Genomic DNA, 19,150 nt, shown 5'->3' with positions numbered 1-19,150 from the left:
TCACCCACAGCTAGAAATGCAAATTCACCATCCTCATTCTGGACCTGATGAATCAGACACCCTTGGTACAGGTCCAGGCTTATGTGTTTTTGTGAGCCCTCCAAGGGATATATTGCATGCTCAAATGTGGGGATCACTCTGCCAGGGAAAGGACCATCTGATCCTGACTCTCATTCCCATGGAGCTGGCAGCCACTCACTCATGTGACCCTAAGTGCCCAGGCTAATCAGAAACTCCCAGGATGAGTACACTTTCCTCCCTACCCAGGGCCCTGTGGAGTCCAGCCATTTCTGTTGCTATGTTCCTTGAGTGGGTGTTTATCTCTTCAGTAAGACTCCATGCCTAGGAGGAAGATATAGGACAGAGCCTTTCCACAGATTCTTCCAACAAGTCACATGACAGACCAGAGACTTTTTTAAAAATGCTGCTGGAAGTGGCAAGGTCTGTGTACCCCCAAAGTCTCTTGAGAGCCTGTGCATGGGTGTGGGTATCTTCAGAGGCTCCTGGAGGGTGAAGCTTATGAGCTGGGGATGCCCACTGAACTCAGCATTGTGTGTGTGTTGTGGAGGGGACTCCAGCTAAACCTCTCAGGCTGGGGCAGGTCCTTTCCTTTTAAACCTGCCCCCCAGAAGAACAGGCATCCCCTCAATGTGGGCCAAGTCCTGCTGGATGTACGGGCTTCTGTCAGGGACGTGGCAACTTCTGGTCATTGAAGCCATAAACCAGCAGGTCTCAATGATTGCCAGAGTGATCCAGGTGTCAGGTGGGCTCTATCTAGGAGGAGCTGCCTCGGCTGTTCACTTGGGCACCCTTACCTTCTCAGGCAGGGCCTCCTCCAGCCAGCAGCCCCTTGGAGATTGCCAGGCATCCCCTCAATCTTATGGTGACCCAGCTTAGTTAGCCAAGAGACCTGGAGCTTTAAAAATAGCACAGAGGCAGGCCAGGCCAGGAGCCGCCTGGCCACATAGCAGGACAGAACACGCATTCCCCACTTCTGGAGCCATTTCCTGGGATCATGTGTTGAGAATAATTCCCAGAACAAAGCCAGGTTACTAACTCCTGGGTCTGCACCCTGCACGGCCTGCTTCTCTGTGACACATCCATGTGTCACCCCACTGCCCCCATCTTCCCGTGCACTGTGCTCAAGCCTACTCCAGGGACATTTCCTGTTCTTGGAGCAGCTGCACCGGACTGGGGTCCCCTCCTGCTACTTGATCCTATAGGGAGGTGTCCAGTGGCTGTGGGCAATTCTCAGATGACCTTGTTCCTCTGACGTCATTAGGAAACTATTTTTAGCTTTGCTGTTTATGCCGCACAAGTTGGACTAGGGTGGGGGAAGGAGTAGAGGAGGGGCTGGGCTGGCTTCTCTTGTCCCAGAGCCATGCCAAAGAAAGAGTATTTATTCTTCCATATTAATAGAACTCCTACTGGGGCCACCAGTTGATGACAATGTCTCAATATTCTTATTTTGTTAAGTAGGGCTTCACTATGTAGCCCGCCTCTGTCTCCTGAGTGCTGGGATTAAAGGCGTGTGCCACCATCCCCGATTCTCAATTTCTTCATACAGGATTTTGCTTTGCAGTGGCCACTGCTTCTGGAGCCTGGTAGAAATATAGTCCGTGGGGGAAGTTTGTGTTAAATTCTGGCTCTGCCTCCAAAGCCTTGAGTCGGTTTCTCCTCTGCCTCAGTTTCCTCTTAGGAAGGGGAATGGTTATGACACCTACTTTATATGGTGAGGGGCGCTAACAACGACCAGCTCTGGCACAGAGTCAACACATCACAAACGTCAGTGTCTGTCACTGTCAACCACACAGCATCATGTACTGCTTGGGACACAGGGTTGATGGAGACGTGGTCCCTAACCCTGGGCTTACAGAGTTCTCAGATATGGCGATGCGCACACCCGCAACCCCTACAAGTCAAAAGTAACACCTGCCACATGTGTCACTTTATCCCAACCCTGGAGGGATTTCAAGGCAAAGGAAAAGCAGTTCCTGCCGCCAGGGAAGCCCCTGACTGCACCTCAGATTCTTCTGGGGAGATGTCCCCTTCCTCAGGCTCTGATCTAATTGGCTGAGTTCGAGGAGCAGGGACATCACAGGTTATGGAAGCCACACAGTGCTTTTGTGTGCATCTGGACAAAGAAGCATGGCCTCACAGGACAAGGATGTGTCCTCAGAGATTCCCTCTGACTGTACCAATGTGACTTACCAGGAGACAGCCTGTGTCACGGCTGGCCCTCTCTGGGCTGTCTGGCAATGCCTTCCAGTGAGCGCCTCTCTGGTGTGGTAATCTTCCAACTTGGGTTTGCATACATACCATTCGAAGCACTGCTCAAAATGACAAATTCCTGGTACCCCATCCCAAGAAGCCCTTGTCTGAGACCAACTCCAGGAGCTTAGGCATTGAGAAAGCTTGGAGCAGTGGGCCTTGTGCTTTCTGCTGAGAGCTCATCCCTGGCCACCCGGCCTCCAGACTTTACTTTCCTGTGTTTCAGACCTCAGCATCACCCTTACCATGCTTTGTCTGTGCCCTTTGTGACATGTTTTTTTTCCCACTTATTTATTCATCCAATCATAACTACAACAGGTCATTGAAAAGAAGCCACAAAATCCAAAGGAGTAAGAGACACTCAGAATGCCCGCTGATGTCTCTCTTTCACCAACCTCAGCAGGAAGGACGGGGTCTGTGGCAGGGACAGAGCTTTCTCACAGGCCTGCCGAGTGGGAGAGGGCAGGGAAAACAATGTGCTGATGACAGCCCCGGTGGCTCTCAAAGAAGACTTGGAGTGGACACAGCAAAGGAAAGGCCATTGCTCAACTGCCTGGATTTTCCATCACAGCGGAGGAAGGGTCAGGTGGGGAGCTGCTCCTGAAGCAGGTCCTTGTAAAGCCTCTTGGACAGACTGATTTCCTTTAGGGAGCCAAGAAGCAGTGTTGGGTGCAGTTAACCCCTGCATTCCCAATGAGATTGCTTGAAGATGGGCAGGACCCAGGAGCACACGCTCCTGGAAGGTAGAGCTGCCCAGGGCAAGTGGCCTAAGGAGCCGTGAACTCTGGCTAGAGAACCCTTCCCTCTGGCCTTGTTAAATCCAACAGGCATAATTGCATCCTGCTGACCTTAATTCCCCTGGCGGATTTAATTGGGCCTGGCACTGTCCCACTTCCTGCCTTAGCCCCACAGAGGCAGAGGGCATCTGCGCAGCTGGCACGGGCCGGGGAAAACCCCTTCATGAGTTAGGTGGGCAGGGGTTCTGGCAACTTCTTGCAGGGTTGAGGAGGTTCCCCCTGTGCCCCTCCTCTGCGCCTCCAAGAGAGTGCTGAGAAGCCTAGGGACTCCCTGTGAGCAGCTGACAAGAGCAGGTCATCCCACACATCAGAACCATGCCCGCCTCCCATCCGGGCAGAAGACACTCTTGGTAGAGCCGGCAAAGAAGCTGGGCTCTCTGTCTGCAGCGGTCACCACATTACCAAGTGCCAGGCCCCCTTCTCTGCGCCTAGTGCTTTACATGCACAGGCTGGGCACACATTCTCAGCCACCCTAGGTGCTCACAGGTCTCTGAGCACTTAATCAGCAGAGGAGGAGACCTCTGGGGTGCATGCCATCCTCATAGCTGGTGATTGAGAAATGCATTGTTCTGCTCCTGACCCTGACCCCGAAACCCTACAGGGCTGCTTCAAGACTAAAGCCGTTCGTTCCTGGGGCCGAGGAGACCCACTCCGAATAGAACATTGCCAGAGGCCCCAGAGAGGGTCAGCTGTGAGGCAGAAACAGTCTGTATGTATAGTGCCGGTGTCAAAAGCATGAGGACCTAAGTTCCATCCTGGGCACTCATGTAAAAGCTGGGTGTGGCTGCACTAGAGGGGCAAAATCCTGGGGGCTCTCTGACCAGTCAGCCCTCTGTGACAGACCCTGTCTAGCTTGCTCTCTATTGCTGTGATAAAACACCGTGGTCAAAAGCAACTTGGGGAGGAAAGAGTTTATTTCATTCATTTCAGCTTATTTATTTATTACAGTCCACTATGTAGGGAAAGCAGGGAAGAAACAGCAGGAACCTGGAGGCAGGAACTGAAGCTGAGGCCATGGAGGGGTGCTGGCCACTGTCACAGAGATCCGCCTGCCTCTGCCTCCTGAGTGCTGGAACTACAGGCATGCACAACCATTACCCAGCTTCAGCCTGCTTTCTTATATAACCCAGGACTCCTGTGCTCTCCCACACCCATCACTAATAAAGAAAATGTTACAGGCTAATCCTACGGAGGCATTTTCTCAATCGGGGTTCCCTCTTCTAAGATGACCCTAGCTTGACAAAGACAAACAAAACCCACATAGATCAGGTGGAGCAACTGAAGAAGACGCCCTGGCATCAGCCTCCGCTCCCACCTCCATCCCTCACAGTGCTCCTCAAGCCTGGCCGGGCTTTGTCAAGCTAGTTGTTCTTATGTGGGAACCCTAACAAGAACAACAGATTAGAATAAAAGCCTGTTGTGATGAGAGGTGACTTTGAGTTCAAATCTGACAATTCTAAAGCCACTCACTGGGCTCAGGGGCTTCGGGATAAGCTGTTTACCTCCCCCGAGCATTGGTCTCTGCATCTTATGGCAGGCATGTGATACTGGGGACACACACAAGTACCATGAAGCCACACCTATGCTGTGAGCTCACCATGGGAGTAGCCTGGGGGGGGCACCAAGGAGCATTGGGGGGTGGAGATAGCCAATATTTCAAGGCAAGCCGAACCATGCTAGAGAGATAGCCAAAGACAGAGTCATCAGTGTCCTGACACAGGTAATGGCAGGAGACATTTTCCACCTTCTGAATGCCATGGAATGTACATGGCAGAAGGGAGTGAAGAGTATCAGGCATTCTACTAACCTCTATCTCTATCTTCTCTCTGTTGAGGGCTTTAGGGAAGTCACTCATTCCTTTAGCACCCATTGCCTTCATCCAGAAAATGGGGTGAGTGTGGCCCACAGTTACTACCAATGAGTAATGAGAAGTTGGAAAACGCCAGTAGGAGGTGCTTGGTGGCTGGGACTCCCTTCCTGTCTTAGGTGGGGTTAGGTTCTTAGGCAGCCCAGCCCCTCATGGGGAAGAGCTACACGGACATTGATTAGTTTTGCATCCTGGAAGAGACATATTGTCTGCTGAACCTTGAAGAAGAGAAACAGTGAACAGGCCCCGCCCAGAGTGGAGACCAGTCAAGATGGGGAGGGACACCCCAGCACTAGCTTCTGTTAGCTCGTGTCAAATGCCCTCCATGTTTACCTGAAATTCAGTACATTCTCAAGCCCCAGGAAAACAGTAACAGTCTGAAGACGAGAGTGACCCGTCTCTGCCGCCTCAGCAGTTTGGAGGCTGAGGCAGGAGGATGGAGGATTCTAGGTTACCCTGAACCACATAGCAAGACCCTGTCTAAAAATAAAAAATAAAATAAAATAAAAATAACAGTAAGAAGCCTTGATGGCTCCCTTCCACCCAAGTTATGGGTTTCTTGTTACCTTGCCATAGAAGTTTGCCCAAGTTACAGACCCTCTGTGCTATTTTGCACCTGATTTTTCCCTCCTTCGGAGGTGACTTCATATGTGCCCCTCAGCAGCTGCCTGATCCATTTCACAACCACAAATTTCCCCTACTGCGTTCCTGGCAGCCTTCATCCTTCCTCTATAGGACAGTGGCCAGGGCTAGCCATGGGGAACCACTGGAAGGTTTGCCTCAGTTGGGATCTGGACCCAGACACCTACCTCACAACCTCTTCAACACTCAGCCTTGGCCAGTGCTCCTGGCCCCTCCCAGAAAATTGTGGGTCGATGGCGACAGCCACTGGACAGTGGGAGAGGACCCTACAGCCTGAACACCTTGAGCTTGGGTCCCCCCTCTCTGAAGAAACTTCCCATCAACCCCTTCTTGGGGGGGCATCTAATACTTCCACTGGCCTCCCTGTGCAGCTCAGCCAAAATTCCATGGCCCCCAAAGAAATTGGGAAAAAGGTTTCCCCCAGTGGAAAAAAAAAAATGGACCTAAGGACAATTAAGCAAGTGACCCTGGCATGATTTCTTACCCAGAGATGATCTGAGTAGATCCGGATACCAGGGGCACAGAGCTGAGCCCTGGGGCCACGGTGACTCTCCCCAAGTTCCTGGGAACCCCAAGAAGTGTGGCATGGAGGTGGGCAGAGCCAAACCTGGGCCTTCAGCCCCGTCGAGGGCCCCTCTTCTTGTAGCCCCTTCCCTTATTCTGGCTACAGGGGATGCCCGGCGAGGCCTGGCCGCAGCCTGCTCCCCGGGGCCCAGGTGCCCCTCCCTTTTTCTTCCTGATGGTTCCAGCGCTATTCTACCCCATGTCAGGCCGTGGGAAGAATGCCGTGTCCTCTGAACGGGGGCCAAGAGTGACAGGTGGTGGCAACCCACACTCCATGGCCCCTGGTGTCAAAGATCCTCCTCTTAGTCTCCACCTCCACTGCCCACGCCCCTGCCTCCGCCTCTGCCCACCGGGCCCAATCCCTTACAACCACCCCAGGATTGCGCCTGAGCAGCCGCTGCAGACTGCCGGCCACCAGGTTGCCCCTCTCTGTCCAGGTACATCTCTCTTCTCAGTTGCCTGGTACTGGCCTTCTCTCTACAAAGCTGGAAAAGAGGGAGGCATCTGACAGCCTGATACACTTCACTCCTCTTTCTGCAGCTAGAAAGACTTGAGTTAGACAAGCAGAAGCACACGCCTACCTACCTCATGGCTACAGAAAACGGAGCAGTTGAGCTGGGAATCCAGAGCCTGTCAGCAGGTGCCAAGCCGGGGCAGGAGACGGAGGGAGGAGCTTCAGAAGGGATGTTTTTGAAGCCAGGGTTGGGCAGGTTCCTCGCAGGGAAGTCTGTGCCCAAGGTTTTTTTGCATGGTGCATGAGGGATTTGGGAACGGGGATAATCTGTGGGTGGAGTTGGACTGGGTCCAGCGCCCGCATGAAGCCCTTGCTGGAGGGACGGGGGAGATGGGAAGCCTCCATCAGTGGCCCTTGGGGATTCACTTCGGGGCTAGTATGCAAGGAGTGGTGTGAGGGACAGCAAAGCCCATGCAGAGGGGCAGAAGCTGGCACACAGCCCCCAAGTTCCTGACAAAGTTGTTACCAAGCAGCTCCAGAGGCTTGTGGGACAGGCATTGACAGGTTGTTCCTGGGTAGTGACCCAGTGCGGGTGTCTGTCTGGCCTGGCAGGGAACAAAAGAAGGGGATATTGATTGGTGTCTCCCTCCTTTGCAGAACAGACACCTAAAGGTGCTGCAGGTGATGGATCTTCAGCAGCAGAGAAAGACCCCGGCCCCCCAGCCACAGAGAAAGACCCCGCCCCCCCAGCCACAGAGAAAGACCCCGCCCCCCCAGCCACAGAGAAAGGCCCTAGCCCCCCAGCCACAGAGAAAGACCTGGGCCCCCCTAACACCAAGAAAGACCTGGGCCCCCCAGCCACAGAGAAAGGCCCCAGCCCCCCAGCCACAGAGAAAGACCTGGGCCCCCCTAACACCAAGAAAGACCTGGGCCCCCCTAACACCAAGAAAGACCTGGGCCCCCCTAACACCAAGAAAGACCTGGGCCCCCCAGCCACAGAGAAAGGCCCCAGCCCCCCATCCACGGAGAAAGACCCCAGCCCCCTAGTCACAGAGAAAGACCTGGGCCCCCCTAACACCGGGAAAGACCCTGGTACTCCAGATCCAAAGAAAGGTCCTGATCCACCTTCCCTGAAGAAAGATGCCAAAGCCTCTGGCCCAGAGAAAAAAGATGACCCAGCTCCAGCTCCAGCCAGCAGCCAAGGCCCTTCGGGAGATGGGGAGAGGAGTGGGGGGCCTGCTGAAGGCAGTGTGGGGCCTCCTGCAGCCTTGCCCCAGCCCACTGTCACAGCTGAGGCTAGCATCCAGAATCAGGGTGCCAAGCAAGCACCCTCGGGCAACCAGGGACCCGGAGAGCCCAAGGCAGGCAAGAAGGCAGCAGAGTGTCGAGAAGCAGGAAGAAGAGGCTCACCTGCCTTCCTCCACAGCCCTAGCTGCCCTGCCATCATCTCATGGTGAATGCCCCTGTTTGGGGAGGGAGAGGGCAGGTAGCTCCCTTTTCCAGGCTTAATCTTGGCTTGAATACTGGGTACTACCACAGCTAGCGCTGCAAAGACAGTTCTGTTCCAGGCCCCCCTTCTATCATCCTGTCCCCGAAGAAACCAGGAAATTACCTTCATCCAGAGAACGGAATGTCAGACAGGAGATGTCACCAAAGGCCACCCAGGCTACATGTTGTTTTTCTCTAGTCCCCAGCTTGTTTCACGAGTGGCGAGCTGGAGGGAGTAGCCCTTCTTAATTTAATACGAAAAGGCGACTAACAGTTCATTCATAAGCTGATGCAATCAGTTCTGCACTCCGTGAACTGTAGCCACAATAGGACACTTCTCGCACCAGTCTGATAGTAACACAATAATGGCACTTACACGCAACAGTTTTTTTATGAATCAGGAGCCTTAGAGCTTCCTGTCGGCCGGTAGGATTAGCCACATCATGGCAGTCAGATTCTGTCAATGTGTTGTGAGTTGGCCTTTGAAGGGGATGTAGATGTATTTGGGGCATGGGAGTGTGTGTGGGGCACACAAGGTTGTCTTAGTTCTAAATGGCAAGTGAGGTTTGGAAGCCTCTAACCTGTGTGAGGTGTCTCACTTTTTTTAGCTCCGAGAAGACACCGGCTGGGAAGCCCTTAAGCGAGACAACGGAACTCATCTTTACAGGGGTATCTGTGACCCCCGACTCCCGAGATCCTGGGTCAGCCAAGGCAGAAGGCGGGGCCAACACCCTGGAAGAGAACCAGAAAGCAGAGGTGGAGAAAGCCCCAGGCCAGGCTGGCCAGGCTAAGGTGCAAGGGGACACCTCCCAGAGGATTGAGTTCCAGGCTGTTCCCTCAGAGAGAGCGGAGGTGGAGCAGGGGCTCTGTCCCACTGCCAGGGAGGAAGACTGCTTCCAAATTCTGGGTAGGTAGTGGCAGGCTGGGCCTGGAGTGTGCTGGGGATGGGGGAGGGAAGGGATGGGATAGTCCCAAGTATCTTTCCTTATGCGGGGGGCCTGGACTACCCTGATCCAGGCCCCCCTGAGGCTCCCTGGTTCAAATATCACAGGACACCAGGTAGTGTTTCTTTCTGATAGAGATGGAAAAGGGAAACTAAATGTCCAAAGGTGAAGACTGGCTCAAATATCTACTTTTGGTTTTCTTTTACTTTGGCTCACATGGAATTAAAAAAAGAAAATTACACAGATGAGCGGAGCAACACAAACTTGCTGGGAAGTGGATTTGGGGTTCTGTCTGAGGAAAGGTTCCAGTCCCAGGTGCTGGGAAATGAAATGGTGGAGGGCAGGGTGTCAGAGCCTTAGTGGTTTCATGAACTGCACAGGTGTTTGTGTGGGGGGCCAGTAGCCGGGGAAGCTGGGGCAGCACTCCACAGGTACTCGGTGAGAAAGCCCTGGATGGCTGGAGAGTCAACTTGAGCAGCAGGAAGAGGGAGGGGGTCCCAGCAGGGGGTGCCATCGGGCTGGGGGGGCGGTGGAGTGACATAGGGCCATGAGAGCCCAGAGTGTCCTGATACCCCCTTCTCCAGACTGAGGTGCCCTGGGAGACCGGCCAGTCTGCCTGGCTCACGGCAGAGTGCCACCCAGACAGGGTGGGAGGACCTGGCGGCTGGGCAGTGGCCAGGGGCCCTGCCTCCTGCCCCCGCGGCGACAGAGACCTCCGCCCCGCCCAGAGATCACATCCTTGGCATGACAGGACCTGAAACACCTCCAAGGGCTGTTTGATTTATCACCAGAGTGGCTTCCCTGCCGACTCTGACTATTTTTAAAGGTTTCCATTCCGATGAGTCAGCCTGCTGGGCTTCGAAGCTGGATGTCCCCATGATGTCCACTAGGTGGCAGCATGTCACCACCGAATTGCTTCGTCCCTAGGCGCCCCACCCTGGTGTAATCTTTACCCACACCATCACCAAGGCACAGCAGTCCCACTGTCCGGGATTCCATTTCACAGCTGCTGAGGGGCTTGTTTGGGTGTTTGGGCTTTTTTTTTTTTTTTAATGGAAACAGCCCTCCCTCCCCCTTAGAGCTTGTATCTGAGTCCAATCAGCTAGCTGCCTCGTGGTTCTGCAGAGACCCTGAATTCCCCCTGATGGAGACAGATTTTTGGATGTACAAAGGACATTGTGGGTGTACACGGCAGAACTAGAATTGGAAACCCAGCCCCGTTCTGACCAGGTTCCCCGTCCCCCCAGGCATCACTTGGTAAATTCAACTTTCTGAGGGGAAGTGGGGGCAGATCAGGAGGCAGGAGGCAGTGGTGTCAAAGACATTCTCCAGAAGTCCTTCCCCAACCCTGGCTCTAACAGCTCAACTCTGTCTCCTTAGATGATTGCCCGCCACCCCCGGCCCCCTTCCCACACAGGATCGTGGAGCTGAGAACCGGAAATGTCAACAGTGAATTCAGCATGAACTCAAAGGAGGCACTGGGAGGGTGAGACAGGGACCCAAGCCTGAAACCATGCATGGGCGAGTATCCGGCTCCGGTGGCCCAGACACACCACTAGGACATGGCCCACAGATGCCCTTGCTTCCATCGCATCCTGAGGTGTAGGGACTGTGGCCTCTTTCCCGGATGTGCCGTTGGCCATCCCATAGGAAATGCACGGTCTGTTCCAACACGCGCCATGCTTGTCAGTCATCATCTTGGTAGAAGTTCCTCCACTTCAGGAGGAGTTAGGGCTGGGGGGCGGCGGTGAATGCTCCCATCTCTCCCAGCCAGAGTCACCATCAAGCCTGGGCCAAGAGGAGAATGGGGCACAGGTCCTTGCTGACCCTTGGGTCTTGGAAGTACCCTCACTCCACCCTTTTCTCTTTCCAGTGGTAAGTTTGGAGCCGTGTGCACCTGCACGGAGAAAGCCACAGGACTCAAGCTGGCAGCCAAGGTCATCAAGAAACAGACTCCCAAGGACAAGGTAATGGGAGAATGCTGGTCCTACCGCAGGGAGATGTTCTCAGAGTGGCCACCTCTTATCTACAGCTACCCACAGTGCTAGGCTGGGGCCCTGATGTGAAAAGCTTGTGGCATTAGAGATGGCCACAGCCTTTATGGGGTCCCAGCCATAGACAGCACACTTCTCAGGGGCTCTCCCTTCTGGGCCCTCTGTGATGCTCAGCACGCCTGGGGAGCATGGGTGTTGGTTTAGGCCCTGGGACAGCACTGGGGATCCCAAAGTGCAACACAGGTGGCCCCTGTCCCCAGGAAGCCTGTGTCAAAGAAAGAAAGCTCAGTGGAGAGTTTCACATCTCACTCCAATGTGGTCTGCACTTACAGCTCTAAGCAGGTCTGGTCCCAGAAGCAAGCAGCTATGTGCAGGTTTCCATGGATTGAGGGCCAGTGGGTGATGTGAGGTCTGCCTGGCAATAGGTACCAACAGAGCAGTGTCTCCAGGGAGCTGTGGGGAAGGGAGGCTATGAGGAGCAACAAGGGAGGCTCCTGCCTCAGTCCTGGCTCGAAGACGCTTCCTGGACCAGCTTCTACAGAATGAAGGTTTTGCAGGCAGAGGGTTTCAGTGGCAGGCCAGGGGAGACTTTCAGGCTGTGGAAATGAGACTCAAGTAGAGCAATTTCCTGGCATTCTGGGTTTGCTCTAACATCACAGAGATGGAAGAAGGGAGGAGGGGCCCAAGAGCCAGAGATCGCAGGAGCTGAGGTTACCGGGTGTTGTAGGCAAAGGTAGCCACATGTGTGAAAGACTGGGTCCCACCAAGACCATAGTAGCAGAACTATAGTGCTACAGAGCGGACAAGTTTTCTGTGTGGCTCTATGGTGCTCCAGTGTATGGGTCTTTTATTTATATATTTATTTATTTGAGATGGGGGGCTCAAACATCCCAGAGTGACCTTGAACTCCCTTTGGAGAAGAGGCTGGCCCTGAACTCCTGGTCTCCCTGCTTCTACCTTCTGAGTGCTGGGATTGCAAGCGTTTGCCACTACGTGGATCTGAGGATTGAACCCAGGACCCTATACATGCTAGGCAGGCACTCTCCAGACTGAGCCACACCCCCAGCCTCAGATCTATGCTTTTGACTGATCTTCACTGGCCTCTATCACAGGATCTGGTTCAGCACGAATGCTCAGTGTCCATGCGCCGTGTGAAAAAATTGGAGCCAGCTGTTGGTTAATTGATCATGGAACACTTTTTTTTCCTCTGCCTTCCACTGTACCAGGTGCCAGAGAAATGTCACAGGACTGAAAAAGCCCCCCACCTCATGGGACCAGCACATCAGAGAATAGGGACAGATAGATGACTAAAAGCTGGAACGAAATGACGAGCATGACACCAGGTGTTGAGAGGTGCAGAAAGGAAAAGAGAACCAGGATGGTGCTGGGCAGTTTGATCAGAGGGACCATGCCGGACGCGGGCCTCCCTGGATGAAGGGGGGCGGGGCGAAGGGAAAAGAGGTGAAGCTGGACAGTGTTGCACCTGTGCCTAGAGTGCATGGAGAGGCCTGAGACTAGCACCAGCCAGTTTCATCCCTACCACAGCCTGTGTCAGCCTCGCAGTGTGACCATTGGCTTGAAAGTGACAGCCTTTTAGAGTAGAAAGAGGGGATGCGGGATGGCTGAGTTTCTAATGTAGTTTAAGGCAGAACTGTGCCAAAGGTCTTAATGATGGGCTATCATCAGTGGGCAATCAGAGACCATAGCTTCTAGCTCTTTGTCCGCAGTGTTTAGGTGAAGCTTTTTTTTTTTTTTGTTCCTGATGGCTGCTAGCATGTCAATCACGGAGAAGGGTTGGTACCAAGGACTTAGCACATAGTGAATCTGGGGCTTTCTTAGATCCCTAAGGGAAATGGCAAAGATGGCCTCTGGATCGATTAGAGCCCGGAGACGAAAGCAGTGTTCACAGGCAGTGCTATGTATTTGAAATCAATCCCATTTTAGGGGTGGTGGGTGGGTGGGGGGTTGAACAGGACCTTACTGTGTGATCCAGGCTGGTCTTGAACTCTCTGGACCCTCCTGCCTCTGCCTCCTGAATTCTGGGACTACAAGTATGTGCCACCCCCACCACACATGGCTTTGGGAACTGATTACATCTGGACACAGCCTAGTTATGGATTTGATGCAGGGGCTCAGTCACGGTGAGGTTACAGGGAGAGAGTGGTGGAGGCAAGCAGACCAGAAAGGAGGAGGTTGGAGGTAGGGGCGTCGGTGCCCAGGGGCTCCCCTTGACTTTCCTGCTTCCCAGGAAATGGTGATGTTGGAGATCGAGGTCATGAACCAGCTGAACCACCGCAATCTGATCCAGCTATACTCGGCCATGGAAACCTCCCATGAGATCATCCTGTTCATGGAGTAGTGAGTGCCCACAGTGGGGGCCGGGGCTGGGCGGCAGGGCCAGCTGCCCAGGGCCAGTCTGCAGAGGGGTCTGTGCACACAGCATCGAGGGCGGAGAGCTCTTTGAGAGGATCGTGGATGAGGACTACCATCTGACCGAGGTGGACACCATGGTGTTCGTCAGGCAGATCTGTGATGGGATCCTCTTCATGCACAAGATGAGAGTCCTGCACCTGGACCTCAAGGTAGAGGTCTGCTTCCTGGGCCGGCACTGGCCACATGGTGTCGCTGTTGTCCCCACTCATATCTCCAGCTCCTCCTATCCCTCCTTCTCCATCCCTCTTTCGGTTTATTCAAGGCGACCCTGAGTGCTAGGTTCAGAGAGGCAGAGGTGGGGTGGGAGGAGCAAGCCTTAGTCGCAAAGCCCATGAGCTCACTGTCTGAACAGTAGCTACCTCCGTGTTGGCTTGTGGCGGGTACTGCCGGTGTATACTCCTTACTCGGAACGAGAGCCTGGTGTTGGGGGCCCACTTCATAGCAGCCCCATGTTCTGGGAGTCCTCTGTGGAACTTACTGAGAAACCTGATACCAGTGTCACAATGCATAGGAGGCAGATGCTAACGGAGTTCCTTGCACATAGCTGGACAGGTTCTACACAGTACACTCACTCCCATCAGCACCAGTGGCTGCCAGGAGCATAGAGACACCCGCCTAGGGCATGGAATGGGGAGGAGAGACACAAATTACCAGGTCTCTCCTGTCCCTGTGGCTGATGCTAGTGAGAACTGAGATGGAAAGTTAACGAGCTCTCTCAGTACAGGGGTGGTACCTGTGTTCATTCCCTTAACTCACAGTTGCTTAGTACCACCCTCTGGGCCTCCTTAGGCTGAGAGAATGCAGGCCTGATGGATCGCTGACTTTCACCTAAGGATCTAGTTCCCTGTGTGGGGCCTCAGAAGGGACCAGGGTGGAACTTGTGGGAAAGGAGGGTAAGCTGGGTTAGAGGCCAACCTGGGCCATCCCTGTCTCCCCAGCCAGAGAACATCCTGTGTGTGAATACCACTGGCCACTTGGTGAAGATAATTGACTTTGGCCTGGCACGGAGGTACCAGCTGGGTGGGTGGGAGGGTGGGGCCTGGAGGTGGGGTGGCCAAGGGGCTGGATGTTTCTGGTGGCAGTTGGGGACCTGAGCCCTCACTCTCTCTCCCAGGTATAATCCTAATGAGAAGCTGAAGGTGAATTTTGGGACTCCGGAGTTCCTGTCACCTGAGGTGGTCAATTATGACCAGATCTCCGACAAGACTGACATGTGGAGCCTCGGGGTGATCACATACATGCTGTGAGCCCTGGGGGAAGGGCTGGCTGAAGTCAGCAAGGGCACAGGGCGGGGGCAGGAGAGAACAAGACTGATTTTGGGGTTATGGTCCCTCAGCCAGGCTGGTTTATTTTGGGGGGATGCTAGGGAGAACCAGAAGACTTTGTACCCATTTTATACTTGGAAAAACTAAGGTCCCTTAAAAACACAGCATCCCACCCTGGCACAGACTCTGGATAGCAGATTCCCCCATGCCCTGGGGTGGGGACAGAGGGACAGTGGACATCTTTTTGCGTGTGCTCACTGTATGTTTCACACTCACTATTCCTCATCTTCACTGCAACCCTGGGAAGCTGGGGTGATTGCGCCCATTTTACAGATGAGAAGAGTGAGGCTCAGAGAGGGGAAGTGACTTGCCCAAAGTCACCCAGCCAGATTCAAACCCAGGTCTGTCCCAATCTGGAAGCGCGGGGTCTTTCCAGCACATGCTGGCTCCTAGGCTCTTTCCCACCCCGCTGCCTCACTCTCTTGCCCCCCTCTCCTTCCCTCTAGGCTGAGCGGCCTCTCCCCCTTCCTGGGAGATGATGACACAGAGACCCTAAACAATGTCCTGTCTGCCAACTGGTACTTCGATGAGGAGACCTTTGAGGCTGTGTCAGACGAGGCCAAAGATTTCGTTTCCCATCTCATCACGAAAGACCAGAGGTAAGGCTTACCCCTGCTGGGAACCTTGTACCTTCAAGGGCAGAGTGCATGTCTGGGCCACGTGGGCTGGCGTGGGCCTGCCCTCACCACACTGCCCCTCTGCGCAGTGCCCGAATGAGCGCGGAGCAATGCCTCGCCCATCCCTGGCTTAACAACCTGGCCGAGAAAGCCAAACGCTGTAACCGCCGTCTGAAGTCCCAGATCCTGCTTAAGAAATACCTCATGAAGAGACGCTGGAAGGTACCAGAGCTGGGGTAGAAGGAGGCAGAGGGCTGAGGGGTCCAGCCCTACCAGATATGCTTTGGCAGGCTCTGTTGACTGGCCTGGCCTTGTCTGGAAAACATGGAATTTTCGCTGGGCCCTGGGCTAGCTCCCATTCTGAACCTGAGCTATTCAGCTACCCTGCCCAGAAGAGCATCTCTGAGCTCTCTCCTTCATTTCCCAAATATTTATTGAACAGCTATTACTTCCAAATGCTCCTGAACGCTGCACTGCTGAGGTGGGGACCGGAGGCAGGAATCTGAACTTGACCCAATGAAAGTAGAGCGTTCTTAGGAGGAGAGGGTTGGGAGGGCCCAGTGAGGAGGAACAGGTGAATCAAGGCCTCAAGGAGACAGAGAAGGGGGAGGGATCCAGGCAGAGGTGCAGCCAGTGTGAAGCCCCATGGCAGACCCTGGATGGCAGGTGTGAACAATAGGCAGCAGGCTGTGTGACTGGAGGGGGGGGGGAGTCAGGCTACAGAGCAGGGGTAACTCCGTGACCCTTTGATACTGTTCCTCACGTTGTGGTGACCCCCAACCATAAACTTATTTTTTGTTGCTACTTCATAACTGTAATCTTGCTACTGTTATGAATTATAATGTAAACATCTGTGTTTTCTGATGGCCTTAGGTGACCCTCAGAGGGATCGAGACTCTCAGGTTGAGAACCAGTGCTTTTAGAGGGACTCAGGGATTAGTGGGGAGGGGGTGGTGACGGGGGTGGGGTGAGGGGTGGGGAGATCTCTTTTTACCTGGACAAATAATGCCATGGCACTTTTTATAGCTGGCTTGGGCACTGTGTCTCCCCGGCCCTCCCTTAATGAGGGGAGAATCTTTTAAAAGGCTTTAAAGTTTTTTTATTTAACATTTATTTACTTATTGTGTATATAGGGAGGGTATAGAGGACACACTCATGCGGTGGCCTTTGTGTGGCGGTCAGAGGATAACTCTGGGGGTCAATTCTCTCCTTCTACCATGTGGCTCCAGGGAACTGAACTCAAGCTGGCTGCAAGCACCTTTCTTTATCTGCTAAGCCCTCTCTCTGGCCCGAAGGGGGGGCTCTTAGGGATACTCCCACGGCTCTCCTTTGCTGCAGTGATGACTGGGGTTCCTCTCTTGTCCCCCAGAAAAACTTCATTGCTGTCAGCGCGGCCAATCGCTTCAAGAAGATTAGTAGCTCCGGGGCACTGATGGCTCTGGGGGTCTGAGCCCAGAGCAGCTAAGCCTGGACGCAGCTGCACAGTGGTCAAGGCTGAAGCCACACAGCTCAGAAGGCCAGAGAGAGCCGGCCAGATCTCTAGAGGAGGCTGGTCAGAGCAAAGTCGCACCAGGCCAGGAGGCTTGGGGCTCGCCGGGCCCTTATTTGATGCTGCTTCTCCTATGTGAACATGGAGTGTGGCCTGGGATCCATCTTGCTACCGCCTCTTCAGACAGGGCTGTGGCCCATCAGCCCCACCCAGACTCCAAGGACGTCCAGGCCGTTCCCTATTCTCTCCCTAGCTTCCCCCCTTTGAACTGCTGCCCTGGAGCCTCTGCTTTGCCCCACCTGGGGCACCCTTGCCTGGAGTGGGATGGCTGGGGGTCCAGCAGGTGGGCTGCTGTGGTGGTGGGTGGGAAGCTTCTAGTAGGGTAAGAATGCAGCCCAGCTGCTAGTGGAGACAGAACAGGCTTTGTGTGAGAGGACCTCCATGCCCTGCCTCACACTCCCAACGGATCATCTGACCTCCTGGCCCCCACCCACTGTTTCGGTGACCACCAACACACAGGAACTCTGTGAGAGAAAACCAGCCCAGGCCTGGAGTGGTGGTGGTGGTGGTGGGGAGTGGAGAGAGGCCTGGGAGACATGGGACTACCCCCAAGTTCACCTGAGGACCGAGTCTTCCCAGCCTGGCTACTCTGTGCCCCTCCCAGGGGCATTTACAACCCCAGATGACAGGAAGAACTGGCCCATGAGGAGTATGAAGCCACCAGGAAGTCCCCAACCTGCTCCCAGCTTGTGCCTTGTAAATAAATACACAGGTTGGAGGCAGCCTCCTTCCCTCTGCACGTGTACATAACCCGTGTGAGATCACTGCATTAATCGTGCACCTACTATGTGCCAGACACTGAGTTCACACATCTACACATAGTGTGGTGTTCGCAGATGCAGGCTCAGGAGCTTGACTTCCAAATGTGTGCAGTGTTCAACTGACTGCCTTGCTATGTGTCACTTTCCTCCCCATGAGAGGGTTGTTACAAGAGCTGAAGTACAGCCGGGCAGTGGTGGCACACGCCTTTGATCCCAGCACTCTGGAGGCAGAGGCAGGCGGATCTCTGTGAGTTCGAGACCAGCCTGGTCTACAGAGCTAGTTCCAGGACAGCCTTTAAAGCTACAGAGAAACCCTGTCTTTAAAAAAAAAAAAAAAAAAAGAGTTGAGGCACAGAATGACCTGTGCTAGACTGTAGTCATGGGCACCATGGGGATTAGATCGCTGAACTTTGGAGTAGGATGGTGAAGTAGACATGATTTGTATTTCACAGAGGGAAACTGAGTCAGGTGGTGAGACACAGGTAAGGGCTACCTCACAGAGAGGAGAGAATGACGGTATGTTGGTGAGATGGAGACAAGATGTTGGCCCAGGGAGGAAATGGGAGCGGTCCTTCTCCACACTCAATAGGAATGGAAACTGAGACTCAGAGAGAGCAAGGACGGAACTTGAAGTCTGCTCAATAAGTCTGGGCCTGGGGCTTGAAACAAACTTTTGCCATGAGCTCAACATTGATCAAAGAAGGAACAGAAGACAGGTCATCCAGGAAAGGCTACTGGGTCCCACGGCCTGTGATGTCTTTACCCTGCTACAGTAAGCCCTGCTTTCTGCTCACACAGGCCTCACCCAGGCCACCCGTACAGGCAGGGGCAGCTGCTGGAGGGGCAGCCAGGAAAGCACAGCAGAGCTTTGACTGAGAGGTGACTAAGCTCCAGGTGAGGTGGCTTAGTGTGAGGTGGCTGGCCAGAGTGGCAGAGGCACCAAGGGACAAGTGTGGAGCACCAGGGTCCCAAACCTGCAGTGACCATCGTGGAAGATGGAGAAACTGACCAGGCGATGGTTTTGTTCTGGCTGCTGTTCTGCTACCCGATCCCGAGGTTTGGGCCTCGGGTGTGACCACAGACTGAGACCTCAGTGATGAGCATACCTTTTCTGCCTCCGTGACTACAGAGTCAGGCCCCTCGCCCCTGACTGCTCTGTTTGTGCGGCAGCAGGTACCACCTGGGGTGTGAGGTCTGGGACTTGGGGGGTGGCCAGAATCTAAGCCTTAGCACTGGGAATTGAAAGTTTCAAAAACCTGGTTTGGGCCGTGAATGGCAGCTGTACTAATACTGTACTAATAGCAGGGCCCATAGAACCACATACTGCTACCTCTGCCCATTGGCACCCTGCTGCCTCCCCCAGCCCCGACCTCCGCCAGCTGATCTTGTGTTTCCATTGAGTGGTCCTTCTTGCCTCACTGGCCCCACCCTGGCTGAGCATTGG

The 19,150-nt window shown here is 54.1% G+C and overlaps 1 protein-coding gene across 1 annotated transcript; it reads left to right on the top strand.

Annotated features, from left to right (window-relative positions):
- Nucleotides 1–6,508: 6,508 nt before the first annotated feature.
- Mylk2 (myosin light chain kinase 2) lies at nt 6,509–17,695 on the top strand. Its single transcript, XM_051193569.1, has 13 exons — nt 6,509–6,781; nt 7,253–7,335; nt 7,651–8,048; nt 8,692–8,990; nt 10,408–10,513; nt 10,901–10,994; nt 13,270–13,379; nt 13,462–13,603; nt 14,393–14,463; nt 14,569–14,697; nt 15,226–15,378; nt 15,486–15,618; nt 16,766–17,695. Exons 1-13 carry the CDS (start codon nt 6,730–6,732, stop codon nt 16,844–16,846), a joined length of 1,851 nt encoding a protein of 616 aa, XP_051049526.1. The 5' UTR covers nt 6,509–6,729; the 3' UTR covers nt 16,847–17,695.
- Nucleotides 17,696–19,150: the final 1,455 nt, after the last annotated feature.

The sequence above is a fragment of the Phodopus roborovskii genome, unplaced genomic scaffold (assembly GCF_943737965.1).
Source record: "Phodopus roborovskii unplaced genomic scaffold, PHOROB, whole genome shotgun sequence".
Lineage (NCBI taxonomy): Eukaryota > Metazoa > Chordata > Mammalia > Rodentia > Cricetidae > Phodopus > Phodopus roborovskii.
This window is presented reverse-complemented; position numbering and strand designations above follow the sequence as displayed.

Bases quoted from the DNA above. Each gene is read 5' to 3' on its own strand.
- Mylk2 (XM_051193569.1), top strand. From the start codon at position 6,730: ATGGCTACAGAAAACGGAGCAGTTGAGCTGGGAATCCAGAGCCTGTCA. The intron at 14,464-14,568 runs GTACCAGCTGGG...TCTCTCTCCCAG, and splicing joins GACTTTGGCCTGGCACGGAG to GTATAATCCTAATGAGAAGC. The intron at 14,698-15,225 runs GTGAGCCCTGGG...CCTTCCCTCTAG, and splicing joins GGGGTGATCACATACATGCT to GCTGAGCGGCCTCTCCCCCT.